The 25,291-nt window shown below is 35.2% G+C and overlaps 1 protein-coding gene and 2 non-coding genes across 5 annotated transcripts in view; 2 read left to right on the forward strand and 1 right to left on the reverse strand.

Moving 5' to 3' along the window:
- Nucleotides 1-1,206: 1,206 nt before the first annotated feature.
- LOC122298044 lies at nucleotides 1,207-1,294 on the reverse strand. Its single transcript, XR_006239100.1, has one exon. It is a non-coding gene; the product is annotated as a small nucleolar RNA Z102/R77 (small nucleolar RNA).
- A 2,189-nt stretch (nucleotides 1,295-3,483) lies between these two features.
- LOC122296385 (transcription initiation factor TFIID subunit 2) overlaps nucleotides 3,484-25,291 on the forward strand; it is a 58,477-nt gene continuing 36,669 nt past the window's right edge. For 2 of the 3 annotated variants that reach the window (XM_043106017.1, XM_043106018.1), the window contains exons 1-11: nucleotides 3,484-3,712; nucleotides 3,815-4,145; nucleotides 4,711-4,856; nucleotides 4,979-5,045; nucleotides 13,578-13,777; nucleotides 13,870-14,023; nucleotides 17,136-17,220; nucleotides 17,347-17,438; nucleotides 18,390-18,515; nucleotides 18,616-18,669; nucleotides 21,250-21,318. In XM_043106017.1, coding sequence (XP_042961951.1) covers nucleotides 3,597-3,712; nucleotides 3,815-4,145; nucleotides 4,711-4,856; nucleotides 4,979-5,045; nucleotides 13,578-13,777; nucleotides 13,870-14,023; nucleotides 17,136-17,220; nucleotides 17,347-17,438; nucleotides 18,390-18,515; nucleotides 18,616-18,669; nucleotides 21,250-21,318 — 1,440 coding nt within the window. In that variant the 5' untranslated portion in view covers nucleotides 3,484-3,596. Of the gene's footprint in view, nucleotides 3,713-3,814; nucleotides 4,146-4,710; nucleotides 4,888-4,978; nucleotides 5,046-13,577; nucleotides 13,778-13,869; nucleotides 14,024-17,135; nucleotides 17,221-17,346; nucleotides 17,439-18,389; nucleotides 18,516-18,615; nucleotides 18,670-21,249; nucleotides 21,319-25,291 lie in introns of those variants that run through there. The other variant, XM_043106019.1, reaches the window with a different exon arrangement.
- On the forward strand, nucleotides 6,532-6,604 carry TRNAF-GAA. The gene has a single exon. It is a non-coding gene; the product is annotated as a tRNA-Phe (tRNA).

The following is a 25,291-nucleotide window of genomic DNA, read 5'->3' on the forward strand; positions in this document are numbered from 1 at the left end:
ATTGGCATTGGATTATGCAAATGCAAAGTCATAATTTGCATAATATCACATGATTGCATTTGGTTATTTCACTCAAAACCCATTCCCACATTAGATTATCCGTCTATTAGCTAAAATAATAAAAAAATATTATTAAGTTAATAATAATATTTTTTTCTAATTTATTTTTATCATATTTTGCAATTCTTCCAATCATATGTTAATTATAATTTGATTATTAATTAAAAATATAAAATTGGTAGAGACAAACTATATAATTAAACAAAACAATTCTTCCATACTAGAGATAATAAAATTACAACATCTAATTGCACCAATCAGTAACCACCAGTAGCTAAATTTACATCTAATTCAACAACAACATTTCACAATGGAAACAACAGTAATTCCACATTGCCCAGTAATTCACAATAGCATTCCACAATTAAAGTACTTTCCACAATTTCACAACAGCAATAGGGACACTGGGGCACAAATAAAATCCACCACAAGTTTCATTCACTTGCTAGAGACATTAAATGCTAGTGTGACAACCCTTAATTTTGCACTCATAGTCTCACACCTTTTGCACGGCCACGTCTTTTTCAAATCATCCTACAAATATCAATGAGCAACAATCAAAGTTTGACAAATTCTCTATTTTAAAAGCAATCAATATAAGAGTGCAGAAGGGAGCACGTATATTTCAAATTTGGAAAACAAAGTTGACATGCTTGCTAATAGACAAAAAAGATTGAGAGAAAAATTTGGGTCATGCATTACAACTTTACAAGGCAGATGGTAAAATAAAAATTCTAGCAATACAAATTTTCCAATATCTAACTGAATTCACAAACTTAGTCATTGATAAATTAAAAAAAAAAAAATACAACCAGCTTCCATTTCGGTAACCACAAAATAAATCTTGATATCAAGAGATTTAGAGGCCTTCTATGTTATTGTCCAAGGAGGATAGAACCCTCCTATACCAACTCCAATTCACATAAGATAAACTTAGTTGCTTAACGGGGCACACTTGTAGCTAGTATTAGAAGATGAAACATTGTTTTCCACTTTTCCTAATAACATACCATAATGGGTCATACCACGAGTTAAGATCTATTTCATCAAAAAAAAGAACACCAAATCACTCTAGCAAACAATTAGCACAACAACGTTAGAAACTAGAACGTTGTTTTCTTGATAACATATTAATGACCATTACGATAATGATTATATAGAGTTAATACTTAGAGATGCCATCATCATGACAATCAAACCGATAGGGAAACATCTTCTATTCATCATGCCATTCTCCAACACTAGCAGATTGAAAGAAATGAAAACACACTTTATAAGGAAATGTTACCCTAAAGAGGGGGTATTTATAAGGAAATTTGTAGGAGATTATTGTAGAAGTCCAAATCTGTAATTTATAGAAAATCCTCACCTTAAAGATGGGGTATTTCGTCACACATATTAGGGATTACGACAACCAGAGACCATAAAACGGCCAACTAAAGATCCTCTACTCGAGGGAAGACGAGAACCAAGGAGAAGGAAGAGAAGGGGGCTTGGGCCATAGGAGGGAAATACGAGGGAAAGAGGAGAGATGACAATTGGCAAAATTTATTCTTTTAGTAAAATATTCATTAGATCTATGAACAATATAGGCCAAATAAGACCAATGAGAGGAAATTACTGTAACTTAAAGTCATAAAATTATATATTTAGCTAATCCAATGCAGGCATTTTTGAGACAAGTGATGCAAATATTTACAAAGATTAGAATTTGGTTATTCCAAGACAAATGCTCTTAATGACCTTGAATGACGATCCAAATATACAGTTGAATTGGATTGCGACTTTAGCACAATCACTAGTGATACTTGTTCTTGTTCTTCTTTATTTTTATTTTGAGTGATTCTTGTTCTTTGTAAAGGATTTGAATCCCCTCTCCCACGATTCCTATCCAAGCTCCATGTTCTAAAATAAAATAGAGAATTATTTAAAGTGTGATAGTTAATATTTATAGCTATTCGAATTAATTCGTAGAAATATTAAATATGAATGTATAAATAGAGGATTTTCTCTCGAAATGTAGATGATATGATATTCTTTTTATTTTAATAAGATAATGTGATACTCTTACATCAACATGCAATGAAATTAAAATTGAGGTAAACTTTAATTTTAGAGTTTTGCTACATACAAGTACAGTCGCGCACTAATCTGTATACCAATACTGATTTATTCATATTTAAAATTTAAATTAACATTGTTTTCAATAAAATCTACTTTTTAACCAATCACATCACATTGGTGCACAGATTAGTGCACAATTGTACTTGCAACTATATTTTTCCTTAATTTTAGGGTTTGATTTACATCTTGTAAAAATTTACTAAATACATCTATTGAAAAATGAATGAACAAAACTGGAAAATTGATCAGAAAATTTTAATTTTTCACTTAAAACAATTTTGTTCATTCATTTTTTAAACAAATGTATAATTTTGTTTTAGAAGAATATAAACCAAATATTTATTTTTAATTGGCATGATATATTGTAATGAGACAAGAGTAATGTGTGTACCCTAGAAGGTTAGAAGTACCTTATAATTGCTCAAGAAATATACATAGCCTACCTCTAAACAATTCATTTTTTTTTTTTTGGTTTAAATTGAGATCAATTCAGGTCAGTTTAATTTTGAGCCGAGTCTAATATCTAAATATCCAACTTTCAAATCACTAAACTTATTTTAACTTAAAAATATTTACACGGAGATTTACAATATTTTTTAACTTAACACCTCTTTACATGCGGGACCCATAACTTTTTTCAATTTCCTATAAATATATTTAAATTTATCTTAACATCCAAATAGATCTAAACTCATCTTAAGTGAGTCCTAAAAAACTCATTACACTATTTCAACTCATTACTATTAATAAAAAACTCAATTCATCTCAACTCAGATCAACATCCAAACGAGACATTTTTAGACATTGTTTAGTTATATAGATGAGATGAGATAGATATGATAAATTTTTGTAATAGTGATATAGTTTGTGAATAGTAATAAAATTATTTGAGTTAAGATGTTTTATGAAATTTTGAAAAAGAAGAGAGAAAAATTTGAATAAAAATATTATAAAGTTAAAATATTGTTATAATATAATTTTTTAATATAATTTTTATTTTTGAATTTATAAATTATTTTTTGTGTTTTATTTGAAAGTTTAGAAAAGTTGTAATAATTATATAATGATTAGATGAAAAAATTGAAATGTTGAAATTAAAACTTATTTATATTTAAATATTGAGATGATATAAAATAAGTTGAGAATATTTGTGAAACCAAACATACTTAAATTTTGTAAATAGTTAAGTTTGAAAAAAATCTAAAAACACAAGTTGCTAGAATTAACGACCACCGTTGGATCGAAGCCGCTGAGGAGCGTGACGCCAAAACGGCAATCTCTGCTCGCTAAATGGGCGAGACCTAACACCAGACTGAGCAGAGGGCCGAGTAGTCCTATATAAAAAAACCCTCCCCCTCCAGCGAACTGAGCCAAATGCACAGCCTAAAGCTCTCCTCGCACTCCAGATAGCCATGGCGAAGCCTCGCAAGCCCAAAAACGACGACGCCAAGCCTGAAAATTCGGGAGCCCTAGTCCGCCATCAAAAGCTCTGCCTATCCATCGACATCGATAGGCGCCGAATCTACGGGTCCGCCACGCCCCCATATATCACCTCTTTCTTTATTAGCACACGCATATATATGCACAAGGAAAATTATGTTTTTTGTTTGTTCTCTTTTGGGGTTTTCAGGCATACGGAGTTGGAAATTGCTGTTCCAGAGATTGGTATTGTAGGGTTACACGCGGAGAATTTGGGGATTGGGAGTGTTTTGGTCGACGGAGAGGTGGCTGAATTCGAGTACTACCCGCATCAGTATCACGAGGAGAGCGAAAAGGGGTTGAGTGCGGTCTTAACGCCGAGTTCGGCCGCGGACGCAGCGGCGTCTGCATATATAACGGCTCTCGAAAGGGAATTGGTCCCGAATCTGTTGATTAATTGCTGTAAGGGTTTTAAGAACGGGAGTGAACAGCAGCCCGTCACGGAGAACGGTTTTCATTCGTCCACAGAGGCCAAGCAACAGGTAATTTCTATCTGTGTTCAAGACCCGTCACGGAAAATGGGTTTTAAATGCGGGCTTATGTTTAGTCATTGATTGAATTTTTTTTGTTGTGCTTAACTCACATTTATCTTGTAGTTTATATCTATGTATGTACATTCTTCTGTATCAAATGCATTCATTTTCTACGTTTTGGGTAGAAATTTTGCAGAAGATCAAGAACTTATCAGTATTAGTTTGACCAATGTGGACTTGAATGGCTAATCTGATATAGTATTAGTTTGACCTATGTATTCCGGTTGGCCTGTTTTTGGGTGGCACATCTTGTATCCATAGCTAGATCAGAGTACTAATGCTACCCATGCAACACATAAGAAATTGAAACTTACACCAGACACAAAACCAGATAATTTAGTGGCTGAGCAGGATGGGCATGCATCCGGAGAGCTTTAAGGTTGAACCTATATTTTAATCATTTGTTTTTTACACTTAAAATAATAAAATGAGTGGTGTGGCTTGATAGTGCAAGGTAGGCTGTAGTGAGGTTTACGTTTTTATGCTTTCTCATGTTGGTTTGTGTTGGCTGCAGAATGCGAGAGTGATTCGTATTGATTATTGGGTAGAGAAGGCTGAGACAGGGATTCACTTCAAGGATAATGTGCTACATACTGATAACCAGATAAGGCGTGCGCGGTGCTGGTTCCCTTGTATTGATGACAGTTCACAGCGCTGCTGGTATGAATGGTTTGGTTATATGACTGACAGTGTATGTGCATGCTTTTCTTGGCAATTTTTTTCCAATTGCCATGTCACAGTTCATACTCTTTATAATTGTGGCTTTCATGATTCATGTTCAGCTATGATATGGAGTTTACGGTTGCCCAGAATCTTGTGGCTGTCAGCAATGGAAACTTGCAATACCAGGTGGGATACTTGATATTTTTTGTGTCAGTGCTAGGATTATGAGCATTTCCATGCAAGCTGCATATAGAATATCTTGATTCTTGCTATATTTTACATTATTAGACCATACTGTGCATTTGAACGAATACCTTGTATACAATTTCCCATTCTTAATATATTATTACTTGCATATTCTTTTCCCTTACAGTACACTCAGTAACCTGTCCCCATGTTTTTAACTTATAGAGGAACTTATTGGTTGATTTAATTAGAATACCTGTATTAAAATCAATGTTGCTCCATGCTGTCCTGAAGAATATGTGGGGGAAATCACTTTTTGGAGCTAAATGAATCAAAAGACTCATGTTTGGTATTAATGACCTTTATATGCTCTCATTCTCTTATGCGGTTGCACAGAGATTTTTGGATGAAAATAAAATTGCTACTTTAATCACAAGGAGAAAGAAATCTTTTTTTTTTTTTTTTTTTTAATAATGTAATCCTATTAAAAATTACAGAGGAGCACAGCCCAAGTACTCAAGAAGTATAAAAGAAAACCCTTATTTAGTAGGAAAAGTGGAGGAAAAAGGCAACAGTTGTGAAGTATCTCTACTGGGATAGGGGTAAACTAAGAGAGAGCAAGACAAATCCCCATTAGACTCTGCAGCATCCTTACTTGGAAAAGACCAAGATTGAATAAAAGATATAAAAAGATGATATGAGTTTTTTGGACTGGGAGGTGAAACAATGTACTATCTAGGAACTCACAAGTGTATTGGTTGTCTTCTATTGGAGTTAAGTTTGTTTTATTAGTAACAGATGATTGATGACAGTGTGTTGTTTAGGGTAGTTGACCACAAGTAGGAACCTTTGGTGGGGTTTTTGGTTCCCTGTTCCTTCCTAGAAAACTTTTTGTAGTTTCCAAAATCGGGATAGTAGCATCATTGCATGCTAATTCATGGTTTTTATTTTTTCAAATTTGCATTCTTTGAGAATTTTTGGACCTCCAAATACTTGAGTCTATACAATGAAAATGTTTTTGTAGTGCTCTAGTTGGCTATGGTGCCTTCTTTCACTTTATAGACGTCCATATTGTGGATTGGGTTCTAAATAATGGTCAATATGTTTTTTTCCTCTACGCATTTCTTGAACCTATACCTTTTTATTTCAATAAGAGTCTAGTTCCCAACCTTACATATTGACAAACCTTGGCCAACGTAGGGCTTGTTTGGATATTGAGATGAGATGAGATGGTTTTAGGTGAAAATTGAAAGTTGAATAAAATATTGATAGAATATTATTTTTTAATATTATTATTGTTTTGAGATTTGAAAAAGTTGAATTGTTTATTATATTTTGTGTGAGAATTTAGAAAAATTGTAATGATGAGATGAGATAGTTTTTGAATTCAAATGGCCCCGTAATGATATTTGAACTAGATATGCAAATTTACAGGATATTTTTCCATGGTACAAATAGGGTTTGTTTCCCAATTGATGCATACTTTGCGGGGATAGCTCAGTTGGGAGAGCGTTAGATTGAAGATCTGAAGGTCGCGTGTTCAATCCACGCTCACCGCACGCATCCCTGGGACTGGGCTTTAATGATTTGACTAATAATCTAGTTATTTGATAAGACATTTCCCTTGATCAAGATAAAATCCCTCTATACAATACTAGTCTTCATTTCAAGAGGAAAATAGCTATCTTGTGACATACTATTGAAAATGAGACAATTTTTTTTATTAGGAAGCTGTTCTCTGGTTTGATTGTAAGTGTTGTTGAAAACGCTAGATGCACTTAAGTGCAAGTGTTGTCTAGAGCTTGGGCACAAAGTGCAAGCACGCACCTGACTGAAGTAAGGCACACAATTTTAAAAATGATGTATGAAAAAGCCATTAAAACATAACTAAAATAATTTTAAAAACAAAATGGTAGTATATTTAGCCTATTAGCTCAATTTATTAGTGTCATGCAACATAAAGAATTAAGTAATAAACTAGTTACATATATTTAAACATAACATTTTCCATAATTGTCTTATGCTTTTGGTGCACGAGACCGGGGTTTACTTTGTAGGGGTGGGTCCGAAGAGCCCTACCTTGGAAAGGTTCACAGACATAAAAAAAGACAAAAAAAAAAAAAAAAAAAAATTGTCTTATGCTTTACTAAATATACACGTATGATATTTGATAGTCATAATCATCTTTCTTTTCTTTTTTCTTTTTTTAATATATATATATTTATATAGATATGTTATGAAGAAGTTATATTCATATCATAATCAAATTAAATTACATGGTTCAATCCAAATATACCTAGAAGGCCAAGACCAAAAAAGCTCAAGAATTGTAGCTATTGACTTCTATGCTAACATAAGCACTACAATATCAATCCATTTGTTAAGTCAACTTGGCCTATTATATTGGGTTCAAACCATATAAATCCATACGACAACATGTACTATTATGGTATGTAAATGATTTTCATTATGAACTAAAAGCATAAGAATACAATATCAATAAAGTCTTGTAAGCTCACCTACCAGCACCGATTAAAAAAAAAAAAAAAGTCTTGTAAGCTCCCACCAAAAGTGCCAAAGCGCATACTTAAAGCATGCTTTTGTAAATTCGCTTTTCTTTTGATATGTGAAGTGCTTCAGCCTTGGTACTTCATGCTTTGTGCTTTAGCGCGCTTTTACCAACACTAACTATTTCCAAACAAGAGAATAGGTTTAGAAATACAAGAGTAGGTCATCCCTCTATGTTAATGTGGATTTGCTTCCAAGGGGTGCAACTGGTCCAATGTCCCTGTTAAAGTTAGAAGATGTTCCAATATGTCTTTGACAGGTAACTAAACTTGAGAATATAGTACGAAGAAAAATCTTTGTAAGTTAGAAAACTCCCCCATTGATTTAGTATTGACAAGTTTGCTCATTCCCTATTGATTCACTATTGACAATGTTGCTCTTTTAGGCTGTCACTAACTCATTTCCCCAAAAGGGCGGTTTATCAACAATAAGATTTTTTTTGTCTTCTGGTGACACTCCTATTTTCGTCCCTCTTATTGAGTAACATTAAGTTGCTCCTTACATCCTTGGGAAGCAACTCAATATTTAAGATGGTGATTCAACTAAAAGCCTTGCAAGCTTTTAGAGGGAACAGGTTTCCTTAGCAAGGATTTTGAAGAGTGCAAAACTAAACTAGTAAAAATGATTTTGCGAACCCATTGCCATGGGTCCACGGTGACTGCAAGAGGGAGAGAGGGCAGCGCTACAGAGAGGAAAGAGGGGGGAAGAGAGATTGTTGGGGGGGGGGTTTTAGGTTTGGTTTGGGCTTAAGCCTAGGCCTGGGATGCAGAGGGGGGTGGGTTCGGCCCAGATTGCCCCCCGCCCCTGCTAGGGTGGGCAGGTTGCCTGTGTTGTGGCCAAGGTGGTGGATGCGTGGTATTTAGAAAATTGTATAAAGTTTACAAGGAAAAAAAAAAGATACAAGAAAATCGTGCAAATTTAGCTCATTAAAGTTTATAGAAACACTCCACATGAGAAGGGTATTTTGTAAAAAGAAAAAAGAAAAAAAAAAAAGAGCTTCGCTAACATTCGCTCGCGGTCTTCAAACATTCAGTTGTTCCTTTCCTTCCAAATACACCAAATGAGGCAAGTAAAAACCATTTCCACCCTACAACAATTTTTGGATTACTACTTAACCCTTTCCAAGAATAGAAAAGATCCACAAATATTCTAGGCTTGATCCAAGCCAATCCTGATTGACTGAAGAAATTACTCCATAGTATGCTTGCAGTCTCACAATTAAGTAAAAGATGATTAACGTACTCGCTCTTCTTACATGTGCAACATCAGTCAATCTTGATGGCATATGTTATTGTGATTACCCATATGATAAGAATAGGGGTAGGTAGTGTATGAGATCCCACATTACTTGGGAAGGAGAAGTTCTTGCTCTTTATAAGGTTCCAATTGGGCTCCAATTGTATTATTGACTAGTCCTTTTGGATTATAGGTCATGTGATTTGGGCCTTTCATTGGGGCCCATTATAGTAATCCATAATGATAATCTGAGTGATATTACAAGTTTTGCATTTTGAAAATACAAAATATTACCATGTTTCAGAATTGATAGAATGTACAAGTTATGCTTATTTGTAATAATGGCATGTGGTGTTTGTAAGCGCTAAATTACATTTAAACTAACATAGAGAATACTGGTGAAGCTTAATTATTTTATCATTCCTAAGCGTGTAACTTAACAAAACATTAGTCGGGTATGCGGGCCACTTCTTTTTGCTTAATGATGGAGTATACAGAAGAAAGTGAGAAAATGTTGCTAAAGTTAAAGGGTATGTTTGGTTAAGAGAATATTGTTTTGATCGGTTAGGAGAAATTTATAGAATGCTTGAAGTTTTTTAGAATTTTTTGAGGTGTATTGTTTATTAGTTTTTGTGAAAGTATATAGTAAAATTTTAAATAATTTTTTTGAAATATATTTTGTATTGGGGTTTGTGAAAGTGGATAGGTGGAGTTGAAAAGTTGTTTGAATAAATTTTTTAGGGTAGTTTTTGTTGGTCATGGTTTTTACTCTTCAATCTAGGCAAATGATTGGATAAAAAGTAAAAAAGTTTTTTTGATAAGTTTTTTTTTTTTTTTTTTTTTTTTTTTTTTTTTTTTTTATATATCTTTTGAGACTGAAAGATGTTTGGATTTGAGTTGATTTTTTTTTTTTGAAAGTTTTTTGATAATTAATAGGAGATTTATTACCAAGAATAGGCATGGCCCAAGTACACAGGAGGTATACAAGGGGAAATACCTACATACACTAACTAAAAATGACAAAAAAGACTATAGTAAATCCAGAAATTCCTCACCATTCATTACGAAAGCCTTAGCCCACAAACATAAAGTATTAAAGAAAAATTCCTTAATGTCTCCCATTGAACGTTCTCTATCTTCAAAACACTTCCCATTCCTCTCCAGCCATAAACTCCACATCAAACACAAAGGAACCATTTTACAAATGGCAGCAAGATGTTGTCTCCCCTCTACACCTCTCCAACAAGCAAGTAGATCTATCACTTGCTTAGGCATCACCCACGCTATACCCATCCTACCAAGAATCTCATTCCACAAACTCTATGATTCCTCTCAATTATATGTGCCATGTTGCACAAAGTTACTTATTGATGTATGCATGCAGTCCGGGAACAGTTTGGGGTGAACACCCATCTGGGCAAGTAGGGTCAATAGTTTAGCATTTAGGCTGTAACATTCAGCAGCAAAAAAACTCTTTAACCCAACAATTGTTCTATGAACCTAGCTAGATGGTCTCCTATCACTAGGCTCACCAACTGAGGTGGACTTTGATCTTATTATTCCTAATGGATACAAAAACCATCCGTATTGTTTCTAGCCATGATAAGTGCCCTTGGGTGGGCTGGGCCATTCCATCAAATCTTTGAGAAGGCCCAATCTTGTGTTTGATGGTTGGCGTGGGTGGAGGTAGAAGTGAACAACTGCCCACAACAGCACTCGCTTCTCATCCTTTCTAGATTTTCTGAATTATTGTTCTCCTCTTCCGTCTTTGGTGTTCTCCTATGTATGCTTTCGTATACTTGGGTTGCCCTAGTGCTCCTTTTGATAAAATTTAGGTATCTTTACTTCTAAAGAAACTTAACAAAATACGCAATGGAACGTGAATTTCACCTGAGCCGCCCAAGATTGGGAAGTTGGCAGTATTGATGAGTTCTTTGGTCTTCTAAAAACCATGATGCTAAGAACCCAAGGAGCAGACTAGATGTGGTGGATACCCACTGGTGAAGGTACATTCTTGGTTTGCTCTTTTTACAAGTCTCTTACACAATCACAAAATACGCAATTCCCATGGAGAAAGATATGAAGAAACAAGGTTTCTCCCAAAGCGGCATTTTTTGTATGGACAGCAATATTAGGTAAGATCTTGACGACGGATAGTCTACTGAAACGTAAGGTGATCATAGTATATTGGTGTTGTATGTGTAGGAAAAATGGTGAAACTGTGGATCATTTATTGTTGCATTGTGAGGTTGTTGGAACGTTATGGAATGAAGTGTTAAATAGAATGGAGTTAGCTTGGGTTATGCTTGCCACAGTGACAGAGCTCATGGCCAGCTGGATAAATCTACGAGGTTTCCCACAAAACCTAGCGGTGTGGAAAATGGTCTCGATTTGTATCATGTGGTGTCTATGGAAGGAGCAAAATGACTGGACATTTGAAGACAAGGAGCACTCACTAGAAGAATTTAGATTATTTTTTATCAGCACTCTTTCTTTGGGCCACAGCTGTAGATTTTTGTGGCCTCGATTTTCATGAATTTCTTGTTTCTATTTCCTCTCCCTAAATAGGTGTGGCCTTTTGTATACCATCTTGTGTACTTGGGTTCTGCCTATTCATATCAATATAATCGTTTACTTATTATAAAAAAAATTAAAAATTAAAAAAAAAACCTTAAACAAAAATGTAGTTTTTTCTTTAAATTAACAATGCTCTTGAAGCATCTGAAAAGGGATGGTCAAGCTGTGTAATATTGGAGTATATATAAGTTATCCCCAGGAACCATAACAAAACTGTAATAATTTTGGTCAAGTGATCGAAAATTTTATATAGTAAAGAACACAATAGGGAATGCAAATTGTCATCGTTAATAAAAGCAATAGCTTTCTTTTAGCCTAATTCATTTTCTTTGTAGAGCATCACAAAACCAAATTCGCACATTCAATGTGCTGTTTCCAGAAATTGATATGCACCCAAGCTTTAAGTGGCAGAAAAGATATTTAGGTCGTTTTTTGCAATGGAGGTGACCTAGGTGTTATCTTTCATACGAGAGATGTAAAGAAGGGGTGTAGGGCTAGCTGCCTAAAATCACAATTTATGGTTATCCTCACCCCCTTGTTTGTTAACCATACAATAGTTGATGGTTTTTTTCTCTACGTATGGTTAAGAAGTTAATTGATGCATACCTATGATAAAGAACTTTGTTTTCCGGCTTATAATAACTTTGTAAATAGTTTAAAAACTTGCTTCAAAATATGGAAAAAGGAGATGTATTTGGATTCATAACTTAAAGTCTTTTCTATTTTATTTTATAAAGTAATTCTTCTTAGAATCCCATGTCATACCAAAACAAGTTTTGTGAGTGTTAAGAAAGATGCCTGTTATTTCCACATTAGACCTACTAATCTTAAAAAACAACAAAAAATCTCAGAAAAGAGGGCACCGCCAATGAGGATCCACCCCCTTGACTCCTCTACCAGTTTTGTGCCGCAGAGAGTGGATTTGGCCCCTCTGGCATGATGTTGGGATAGGGGGTCTCTCTCCCAATGCCCCTCACGGTTGTAGTTCCACTCCTGTGCCAGCCCTACATGGGGAAGGTTCACTGGGCTATATCTCCTTCCTCTACTCCACTCATTTTTTAAGGTTTGTTTTTTCCTTTTGGTTTTCTCAGTTATTGCAGCTTTTTTGGGTGTCTCAACCTGTTCTTAAAAAACAGAGGAGTTTGATAATGGTTTCAAATATTATTAAGAAGCCGAATGCAAGGTTGGTTAAGTTCGCTCAACGCCTAGTATTTTCTTTTTCTAGGTTGGTCAGAGGTTCAGCTTGCTTATCCTGCCTTTTAGTCTTCTGTGCCCCACATTTAATGTATGCTACACAGTTTGTCCCATGTGTTAATTCAACACATGGTTAAGGGTTCAGCAAAGTGGAATGCATGTAGAGGCAACAAAATATAAACGTGTCCATGTAATACGAAATGAGAAAAGTACCTATATAAAAAAAAAAAAAAGAAAAAAAGAAATGAGAATTTTTTTTCTAAAAGAACTTGGGAATTCTTTAGTACATACTTTGGCATTTACAGAGCCTCATATTTACTGTATTATACACAATTTATTCTATGTGCTAGCTTGTGAAAACACATGGTTAAACGTTCCATGAAGTAGAATGTATGTAGAGGCAAACAAAATTTGAATTTGCCCATTTTGAAAAAATTGCCTTTTTTAGGAAAACTTGGGATTTCTGAAGTACAATTGCACAATCATTTAGCATATATATCTAGAAAATTTTGTGAGTTAGTTTGTTTATAGTCTTCAATAAAAATTAAGAGATGGGAGCTATTTCCTGAACCCTGGCTTGAGTTTTGCTTAATTGGCAGACAAGTGAGTTGAGTGCTTGATAAGCAAATTAAAAATGGCTTTTTGCAGTCTACTGCCTTAAGCATCAGGTAGTAGTAGTAGGAATTAACTTGCTGTCTCCGGAAGGTTAGCTTTGATCCCTGTTTTGCTAAAACTTTAAGGCACTTGGCTTTTGTTTTTCGCATAATATATTCTTCCGTTTTGATTGCTCAGTATCAAAACAACTGAGAACTTTATTCCATTTTTTTTGTTATAAGAATTCAAGGTTCATGGTTCTTATGGATGGTCTAGTGTGTTGGTCCCTGACACATGACTTCTCTTATATGAGTAACAACCTTGTTAGTGAACTTTTTATACATTTCCATTTGGATTTTGTAGGTTCTGAGCAAGGATGATCCCCCTCGGAAGACATATGTCTATAGTCTAAATGTTCCAGTTGCTGCTCAGTGGATATCTTTGGCTGTGGCACCATTTGAAATCCTTCCAGATCACCAATTTAATCTCATATCACACATTTGCTTGTCTGCAAATATGCCAAAGCTTCGGAATACTATGGAATTTTTCCATAGTGCATTCAGGTTTTTCATCCTTGTCATGTTGTTGGCCTGTTATTGCAGTTATAGTTTTTTCCTTTTACATTTTCTCTTGATATAATCTTTAACCTTTGTAGCTGTTATAAGGATTACCTTTCGGTAGACTTTCCATTTGAGTCATACAAGCAAGTTTTCATAGAACCTGAGATGGCAGTATCCTCAGTAAGTCTGGGGGCTTCCATGAGCATCTTTAGTTCTCAAGCACTATTTGATGAGAAGGTTATTGATCAGGTTGGTCATTTCTTGACCCCTATGGTTGATGAGTTTATTACCATTTGCGGTCATTCTCTCGTGAATTTGTTATACTTGTATACGCATACAGGCATAATGTATGTTAGGTTGGCAAGCCGGCTGCTAAATGTACTAATAGATGAATGTTAATTTTTTATTTATGTGCGCAATAAGGGGGCCATTGGTTTGCAGGCAAAACACATGGGAAGGTGATGGAAATAGGTTTGGCCAACCATAAAAACTTTGTACCGAGAAATGATGCATGTGTAGTAGTGGTAGCATATGTACTCTTTATCTAAAAGCATTAATATGCTATGCTAAAACTGGGCTGTTTCTACCAAGAAATATAAAATTTTACTGGACACATGACCGTTACATATTTGCTCTTTGGTTATGATCAGTCAATAGCACCACTTTGGACTATTTATTTAAAAACTATTGTCTTTTCTCATAATGGTTGTCTTGAATTTATTATGGGCTTCCAACAATTGAATTTCCAAATATGATGGCTCAGTTTAAGAGGAGAAGTCTATGGTCTAAAAGTATGTATTAATTATTACAATAAAAAAGAGGTGAAGGTTAGGGTATATTGTTTTGTTGACTATGCCATTTGATGTTTAAAAGAGTTTCATCATTCTTAAATTAAAATAAAATGACTAGGTAATGAAGATTGTTTGTTTAGTACTTTTTTTTTTATTGGCTTTGGCTATCTGAGAACAAAGTCCCGATTAATCCTAGGGGTGCACAGTCCCTTGGTAAGGAGTCCCCTGCAAGTGGGCTTTGGGTAATTCAAGGGGAAGTTCTCCCAATCTGATGGCCCTGCCCTAGAAATTGTTTGCACCTAAGAGGATTCGAAACTTACACTTGGAGGGAGCATACCACCAAGACCAAGGCCTTTACCGCTTTAGCCAACCACTAGGGGTTACTCTTTTTTGTTTTACATGCTCAATGATCCTCCTTTTTTCCAACTTTTTGTTTTTGTTCTTTTAGAGATTATGAAGTTGAATTGCTCTGCAGACATTGTCTACCATGCCATTTTTTCAATAAATAAATAAATAAAAATAGGACAACAATAAGCCTTGAAAAGCAAGTGCAACTTTTAACCAAGTCTCTGTTTATTTTAATGTAGTTTCTTTTGGTTGGAAGATGTTGTTACTAAAACATTATATTTTGATAAGTAAGGCAACTTTATTAAAAAAGGGGTGCAACCCTAGCATTCATCGAAAGAAGCTTTGACGATCGTGAGCGGTCAATGGAAGAGTTTAGAACTTTCTTTTTTAATACTTTACTCCATTGATTGATTGTAATTGATTTTAACAGCATGAAATTTCATGAATTCTTTGTATCACTGAATCACCATGCATTGGTGACGCTCTTGTATATACCCCGTGTACATGGGCTCTTGCCTATTCCTATTTTCAATAAAATTCTTCTTTACTGCAAAGAGAAAATCCTAGTATAAAATTCAACAAAGAAACAGCTAACTAGGGCAATAAAGAAAAAACAAAATTCAATAAAATCTAGAAAGTTAGTGGAAAGAATCTATTTTGTGCTGCCATCCAAACATAAATAGAATCGACCATAATTGCTATGGCTGCTTAGGGGACTTCATTAACAAGGCATCAAGTCGACCACCTCAACGCTAGATCACTCAATCCCAAAAGTATGAGATAGTGAGGTCCATAGATCCCTGGCCACCTCACAATGGAACATTGTGAACCCTCTTCAACCTGGCATATTTTTCCAAGGCCGAAAACCTGTCATGGCTGTTGGAGCTCGTTGGGCAATTCCTTTGACCCTTCCTCCTGTGACAGAACATCCACCATCTTCAAGAACCAACCCCACTGATTTTGCCCAGCAATATTGCTTGCACATCGCAGAAAAGGGTGAGAGAAAGAGAGCAGCATGAACCATTCACCAAAGAAGTAATGCTGGTTTCTTGGGTAATGCCATTGAGGGAGGTTGATCTAATTCCTTGTTGGAAGGATATTCACGACTGTCCTCTGGTGGCGGCAGTATGGAAGATGGTACCGTTGTGCATTATGTGGTGTATTTGGTCGGAAAGGAATGCGCTGTGCTTTGAAGATAGGGAGCGCACTATGGCAGAACTTCAGAATTTTTTCTTACACACGTTACTGCTCTGGTTTTCAGCCATTGTGCTTCATGGAACCAATGTTCATGACTTCTTATCTTTTACTTAGCGTCTTTAGAATGTTTTTAGGCATTTCTTCTGTATACTCCCTGTGTACATTGGCTATACCTTTTTTCATTCACTTCAATAAAATTTTATTTCTACTTATCAAAAAAAAAAAAAAAGTAATGCTGATTCCAACAAGTCAGTTTGACACTGAAAGAGATTTCAGAATGGCTGGCTTTTTCGAAGTTGTTGTTCTCAAGAAAGGTGGATATAGAGCCAAAGAACGTGTCATAGAGGAGCGCGGTGTAGGCATTGGTAGTTATCCTTGTAGCCTTGAGCTACAGATCGTCATTATTACCCTCAACCTAAGAGTCTAAGCAATGGGTAGTAGTGATGGTTGGAAGATAGTTCTTTTTGTTGGAGTTAAGTGGGGTGGAAAATGGTTCCTGCTTTGTGGATGCAAAAGTCTTTTTTGCGCATCGTTCTAACATTTCTTAACTGGAACGTATTTTCTGTTGACTTGCGTTTTGTTTTATGGAAACATTTCTCAATTGCCTAAATGGTGAAATGAAGAGAAAGGAAAGCTTGCTATTCACTACTTTGGTCTATAATTATACAACATACTGTGTTTAATCCTTGTGGACAGATGAAACCAAACGAAGCCTTGTACTATTTGCATGTACTGTTCAAATGGTAACATGAAACACTTCATCCTGTCTTCCTTCAGCTATTGAAGCTTATTGGAGTCTTTTTTTTTTTAAGAACAATTTTATGACAACTAGAGTTTGTCTAAATAAGGGCTATGATTAATTGTTTTGTTTGTTAAATTTGTCTTCTCCTTATTGTAAGATGCAATGGTCACGTTTGTGCGAGACTAAACAGTTTTGATCTTCATTAGAGTTGCCATTCGGGAAAGCCGATCTAAATTTACTTTGATTTACTGCATCATGTTGATGGGAAACATTTCTGTGGCAGACTATAGACACAAGGATTAAACTTGCTTATGCCCTTGCAAGACAGTGGTTTGGTGTCTATATCACTCCTGAGGCACCAAATGATGGTAAGTTGGTACAGTATTTTTTTTTTGTTTGTACTGTGCTGAACTTAGATTATTGGTACTTTTTTTATTTTCCATAAGAGTTGAGAAAATCGTTTTTTGCTGTCATTGCTTGTGCTCATTGTTCAGAATGGCTGCTGGATGGCCTTGCTGGTTTCTTGACGGATTATTTTATCAAGAAAAATTTGGGAAATAATGAAGCGCGTTATCGGCGATACAAGGTTTGCTTTTCTTTTCGTACATGCATGTGCTACATACCTAATAGGCTAATATCTGTTGTTATGTGGACTAGTTGTTTACATTAAGGTGCTGAATCAGATTGCTAGTTTGGAAGGGGGATTTATTCCAATAGAGGAAGGCTTATTTAAAACTATGGTGACGTTTATCTCCTGCGTTCTTCACTCGGGGCAATTACAATTTATGCAAATGCCATATTTTTTGGCCACTTGATGGATTTGTCACCTTGTGGTTGTTCCCTCAGTTTTCTTGCCGAAATTTCTGTTTTTCTGTAGAAATAAAATCTAGCTGTTGTTGGATTTATTCCTCGACATATGCCTGTGGTTTTTTTTTTTTTTTTTTCATCCTTTCCACTTCTTTATGTTCCTTTCATTTAAAAATTTTTTGACTTGCCTTTTTAATGTTTTCACTTCGGTGAAACCTGTCTGGGTGCAACGTAGTGATCAAACGTGGGGTTGAAATGAGCTGTAGATTCAGACTTATTGGATTTGATTTTGCACTAGCAGTAACTTTAAATTGCCTATTTTATGGATTATGTTCTCTCGTCTTCCACATAGTTGGGTGTTTCTTATGGTATGTTTCCTGTATACTCGGGTTGTGCCCCCAGCATTTTGAATAAAATTACCTTATCAAAAAGTTGTGGTGGCAACTTTTTTAACACACTGTTTTCGTGGGCCTTGGCCATTATTTGTAATGAGGACAGTTTTCATAATTTGCTTGTATCCATCACTAGTGTTAGTGGTTATTAGGCGTATTCTGTGTATACTCCCTGTGTACTTGGGCTATGCTTTTTTCTATTAATACAGTTTTACTTTTACTCATAAAAAAAAGTTGTGGCAATTTACTTTTTTCTAAAGAAATGCAGATTTTAATTCTATGTAGTTTATTTATAATTTTACTTAAAAATTAGTGCCATTTTCTTTTTGTAAGTGCAGGCAAACTGTGCGGTTTGCAAGGCAGATTATAGTGGTGCAACTGCTTTGAGCCTCTCCGCATCTTGTAAGGATTTGTATGGAACCCAGTGCATTGGTCTAATCGGAAAAATAAGATCATGGAAGGCTGTGAGTTCACTTTGAGTTTTTCCCCATCTCAAGTATGCCTACATTTTTAAATTGCTTTTGTATTATAGTTTTAAGTAACTAATTGGTTGGTTCTTTAAAGGTGGCAATCATTCAAATGTTGGAAAAGCAGATGGGGCCTGAGTCTTTCCGTAATGTAAGACCCCTAGATACTTTGTTGTTTGGCTAGCACTATTTTGATGGATGAGAAACATGAGCAATTTTTTGAGCTTGTTGCATTGATTGGTTTTTCTATGTCTTTAATATATCTTTTTGAAGTTTTATTTTAATAGACCCATTAGGGTGTAGCCTAGTGGTCAAAGGGTGGGCTTGAGATTAGTTGTTGTGATGCCCCATACTGAGTGATAAGGATGGGTAGTATCTGGGATCCCACATTGCTTGTAAAGGAAAAGTTCTTTATATTTATAATAATTTCAGTGGGCTCCAATTGTATCAATGATTAGTCTCTTTGGAGTATAGGCCCAAATGTGGCTTAGGCCTTACTAGGGATGTTACAAATGGTATCAGAGCTTATCTCAACTAGAAATGTAGGACTTGAGCCATGCCACCTACGATGGACTGGCCCAACATGTTGGGATTTCTTTTTTTTTTTTTTTTTTTGAGTTGGGGGGAGGGGGTGGGGGGAGATTGTGATACCTCATACTGAGTGATAAGGGTAGGTGGTACATGGGATCCCATATTGCTTGATAAGGAGAAGTTCTTGCTCTTTATAATAGTTTCAATGAGGCTTCAATTGTATCATAGACTATTCCTTTTGGAGTATAGGCCCAGATTTGGCTTGGACCTTCCTCGGGATGTTACATATGTGGGCCCAGATACACGGTTCAATTTTGCGCTAGAAATTATTCTGAATTACTTGATACACGGTTCTGGCTGGTAGACTCGTTTATTCAGGGTGTTGAGGTGGATTTGAAGGGCCTTGCCTTGGTGAGGTTCTACTCTATCAAAATGAAAAAATAATTTTATTTTGATAGTTATCGATCTTCATAAAGATATTAGGACCTCAGGATTTCAGGAATATTGTTAAACAGTATGCGAGTCGTTCATAGTTTTTTCCTGAAAGTGGATCCATAGGCTGCCCAAATGGAAGTTGTTTAACCAGCTGAAACTGAAAAGCATTGGGGTATTCTTCCCACCCCACACATGCACTTCAATTTTTTCTTACCCTTTAGCCCTCAATGTTTCTTATCTCAATCACGGGGAGGTCACTCAATTTCTCTCTCTCTCTTTTTTTTTTTTTTTTTTTTTTTTTCTTTTACTTATTATTAATTTTTCGTTTATTTCATTGTACTGTTGAATTGTAATTCCCTCAGTCGATTTATTGATGATAAATCTAGAGAGCTGATTTCCTCAATCTTACGCCGCGTATGATCCACTTTTTACTTAAATTGTAGTGTTCAATCGTGATAAACAATACTGGTTGGGAACTTATAATATTTTGGCATATACTCTGTCACAGTTGGTGCCTTGTGATGACAATATTGGCATTTTCAGTAATTTAATCAATTTGTGAAAGCTAGCTTGTGTTCCAGAATCATCAAGTTCTGTTATTTTTCCTCTAGTTTGTATTTTCTATTTATCTTTGGTTTTGGGATGAGGTGGCAGATGTTGGAGGTTTTATAAATGCTGTTGATATTAACTTGTGTTGAATCGACCTAGATAGGTTTTACCCCATGTATACCATCTTGTGTACTTGGGCTATGCCTGTCTCTGTTAATAAACTTCATTTACTTATAAAAAAAAAATTAACTTGTATTGAAAATATAGGTGAGGGTAACTTTGACATAAAAGTGTAAATGCACATGTAGAAGGAAATGAATGTGCAATTTATGTAGTCAGCCTTTATGAAGCTATTTCTCATCAGTTGCTATGAGATATGTCCATATTCCTTTCACAGTCCCTTATATTTGCTTTAGTTATAGTTTGTGTTGATGTCATCATTGTCTTTGAAGTTGTCGTTGAAATAATGATTTTGAAATTATAATGGTGTTATACTTCTAATAACATATAACAGGTGGTTTGATAGCAAATACTGTGCCTTTGATGGTGGAGTTAGCCTTTCTTGATAAAAGATTGTGACAATATTTCAATTGCCAATTGTGCTTACATAAATTGTTTTTGGGAGGAGTGGAGATCGAAGTTTTTGCTTGATTTTCATGTAAAAGGTATTCAAGTAAAAGCTGAGTATTCAAGATTTTATTTTATTTTTTTAAATAGGTCAAATAAATATATTAATGTTGGTCTCGCCCATGAAGGCTGAGGATTCAAGCTCATGTGTGCTGATGAAGTTATATACGGAAAAACACTGCTAATAATTTTTCACCTCCCAAAACCAACCACAGCACATCTGCTGCTCTTGGGTCCGCATTGTCCCTCCGACTTTTTAGGGCTGGTTTGCTTACATAAAACCAAATTATATCATCTCATCTCATCTTATATAATCATTACAATTTTTTCAAATTCCTATACAAAATATAATAAACGATTCAACTTTTTCAAATTCAACTTTCAACCAAACATTTCATCTCATCTCATTTGAATTGAGTAAACAAACGAGGCCTGATGCCATTTGCAATTTATGGTCATATATTTTATACTTTTTTTCGTTAGTAACGTGTTTGCATATGCATGTGGATCTCAACGTGACTATAATTTGTCAATGTTGAAATCACAATCTTCCATACTGATGACTTTTGTTCTTGATTTGTCTGTACAGATTTTGCAGACGATAGTTTCTCGAGCACAGGATTCAACTCGTACATCCAGATCTCTCAGTACAAAGGAGGTAATGGCATTATACTATGGAAAAATGATATCAACTATTGGTACATTACGCCCTGCAATTTAAGGCTACGTTTGGGTAGTGAGGTGATCTTAAATAATATGTGAATAGTAGTGAAAAAGTGGTGAAAAAATAATTATAAAATATTACATAATAGTGAACAGTAGTAAAAAGTAGTGAAAATTAATGATAAAATATTAAATAGTAGTAACACAACCTAAGAGCATTGGCATTGGTTTATGCATATGCATATGCAAAAACACCACTTTTGGATATTGACTTTGCCATTCAAGAAAAACTCTCATTGGATTATGCATCTTTGAGTCAAAATAATAATTATTTTATTATTATTATTAATTTTTTTCCTAAAATTAATTTTTTTATATATATTTTGCAATTAGCATCCACTACATACACGTGACATTAATAATACAAATATAATGATAAAAAAATATAATATAATATATTATAATAATAAAATGAAGGTGAAGGTGAAGGTTTGTTGTGTTGTTGAGGAAGGTAGAAGAGGAAAGGGTTGTGAGATAGAGATGGGAGGAGAGAGAAATAGTTAGTAAAATAACATTTGAAGAGTTTGCATATGCTGATGCATAATCCAATGCTACTATTCTAAGTGAACTCTAATTTGTGCTGTTCCATTAGCACAATCAAATTGAACGAGCTATTATTGGCATTATTCTCATCTTTGAGTTCTAGAACAAGGGGCACCTTAAAAAGCTTTTTTTTTTTTTTTTTTTTTTCTATAATAAGATGAAAATTTTATTATTAGAAAATGCAAAAGTAGCCTTAGTACATAGAACATATGAAGAACATCAATTAGAACATAAACAAAATGTGTAACGGTTGCCCAAAGGATCAAAGTATTGAAAAAGAAACTTTAAGCTCTTTTGTTGTTTGTTCATGATCCTCGAAAACTCCTTTCCTACAAGTACACCACCACACTAGAGAGATGGAGACCATTTTCCACAAGCAATTTGTGGCCTACCGTTAATTCCTCTCCAGTTGGTAGAGAGGTTTGTTTCTTTTGCATATAACTCAAGCCAAACCAATTCTACCAAAAATGCCATTCTACAATGTTTTGACAATCTCAAAATGGAGCAATAGGTGGTGGACAGATACCCTATTTTTCAGCCCATATAGGCACCAATCTCTAACAATGAAATGATTCTTCCTTATTTAGAAAAGGGGAATAAGGACAAGAAATATGTAGGCAAGTTGGAAAGAGTGCTCTTAGTATGGGTGATAGTTCCACCTTTCGACATATACTCCCTCTTCCAACTAGCCAACTTTTGTTTAGTCTTTCCAATCGGCAATCACACATTCCCAAATGGACTTAGCCTTATAGGATGCTATCAAAAGAAAATTAAGGTACATTTCATAAGCAAAGAGGATAACTTTTGTAACGTCCCAATGGAAGGCCCAAGTCACATATACTTCGAAAGGACTAATCAATGATACAATTGGAGCTCCATTAGAATATTATAAAGAGCAAAAACTTCTCATTCTCAAACAATGTGGGATTCTATACACTATATACCCTTATCACTTACCAAAATGAGGTATCACAATCCCCTCCTTATATTCTCGACGTCTTCATTGGGCCAGTCCGTCGTAGGTAGTATGACTCAAATCCCACATTTTTTATTGGAATAGAGCCTAATACTATTTGTAATACCTCAATGGAAGGCCCAAGTCACATGACCTTTACTCCAAAAGGACTAGTCAATGATATAATTAGAGCCATTTTGGAATATTATAAAAAGTAAGAACTTCTTCTTTCCAAACAATGTAGAATCCTATACACCACCTATCCTTATCACTTATCAGAATGGGGTATCACATTTCTATTTTGGATAAGCTCTTATTCCATTTATGACACCCCATTGGAAGGCCCAAGCTACATGGTCTATACTTCAAAAAGATTAGTCAATGATACAATTAGAGCTCATTGGAATATTATAAAGAGTAAGAACTTCTTTTTTCCAAGCAATGTGGGATCCCATATACTGCTTATTATTTATCAGAATGGGATATCACAACTTGCAACCCAATATGCTAGCCAAACTCCCCCACATAAATAAGGGATATTTCCACCAGAACCAATTCTAACTTGGCCGAGTTCACTTTTTAGCTAGAATCAACTTCAAAGCATATATGAGGAGTGCCTTCAAAGAGTGGTTGTGAACTTGGTTCGCCCCACATAGTATCAAATTGCCGTTTGCAAACAACAAATGAGAATTGTTGAGTATACCATAGGTATCATTCCCACCAAAAATCTAGAGAGAGAGCCACCCTCCACCATTGTTGACAATATTCTACTAACAACTTCCATGACAATCACTAAGAGTAATGGATATAATGGGTCACTTTGCCTCAAACCACGAGAGCTATTGAAGATTGGGAAATTGACTCTTTTCTGAGTTCTATGACCTAGTTTACTACACCCATTTTTTGGGGGAAGTCGAAGACGGGATCTTTTGGTGTCTGTAAGAAAGCGAAGTTCATAGTCTGCTCTTTCTACCAAGCCATGACAATGCATAATACAAATCCATTCCTATGGAAGAGTATTTGGAAGACAAAGGCACCCCCTAAAGGCAAAATTTTTTGTATGGACAGCTTCCTTGATGAAAATCCTCACTCTAGACAATCTAAGGAAATGTTGAATTATGGTCATGGATTGGTTTTATATGTACAAAAAGAGTGGAGAGTTGGTTGACCATCTACTACTTCATTGTGAGATTGCCAGGACATTGTGGAATGAAGTCTTTGCTCATATGGGATTAGTGGGTGATGCCAAGTTAGATTAGTGGATAGACATTTGGGGTAACTCTCAAATCATATCAATTTGAAAGATGACTCCAATATGTTTGTGGTGGTGTATTAGGAGGGAGAGGAGCGAAAGAAATTTTGAAGATCAAGTGTTGTCAATTGATGAGCTAAGAAATTTATTTTTCAATACTTTACTCCATTGGTCGATTGTAATTGATTTTCATAGCATGCCTTTTCATGAATTCCTTGTATCTCTAAACTAGCACGCTTAGGTGCTGCTCTTGTATATGTCCCATATACTTGGACTCTTATATATTATTTTGATCAATAAAATCTTGTCGATCGATTAAAAAAAAAAAAAAAACCACCAAGAGCACCATTCACCAACACAGAGAACCAAACTGTAGAGCGTGTCATTTCTCCCTAAAACCACCTCTTTAGCAAATAATACCAATAGTCTTAGTGGACATGATCATATGCATTCTCTCGACTTAAGTCTACTTTCCTGGTTACTAAGAATTCCTGGTTCTCTCGACTTAAGTCTACTTTCCAGGCATTCATTGACAATAAGCATCATGTCTAATATTTGATACCTCTTCTAAACGCATTTTGGGGCTTCAATATAATTTTGCCTTGAATTATTATTTAGGTATCGAACAATAAATGGGAAATGTACACCAAGACGATTAGTCCCCATGGAAATGCTAGAGAGAGAACCCCTATCTACAGTAGCCAATAACATTTTGTTGAGAGGCTCTATGACAATAACGAAAGGTAACAGAGACACTGAATCACCCTATCTCAAACTATGATAGCTATTGAAAAACCAGTCAGAGCCATTCACCCATATAGAAAGCAAACTGAAGAAGTGATCGCCATTTTTCCCAAAGTCATATCTCCCAAGCAAATAGTGGAGAAGTTGTGAATCGACATGATCATAGGCCTTCTTAATATCTAATTTGCAAAGTGCCTTTGGCTCACTTAAATTGAGTTTACTATCCAGATGCTCATTGACAATAAGCACCAAGTCTTGTGTACCTTTAACAAACACATTTTGTGGCTTTGAAATAATCTTCTTAACAAACCCCTAGGGGTTGGCTCAAATGGTAAAGGCCTTGGGCTTGGGAGTATGCTCCACCCAGGTCTAACGTTCAAATCGCCTTGGGTGCAAACAATCTCTAGGGGCTAT

Source organism: Carya illinoinensis, chromosome 15 (assembly GCF_018687715.1).
Source record: "Carya illinoinensis cultivar Pawnee chromosome 15, C.illinoinensisPawnee_v1, whole genome shotgun sequence".
Classification (NCBI taxonomy): domain Eukaryota; kingdom Viridiplantae; phylum Streptophyta; class Magnoliopsida; order Fagales; family Juglandaceae; genus Carya; species Carya illinoinensis.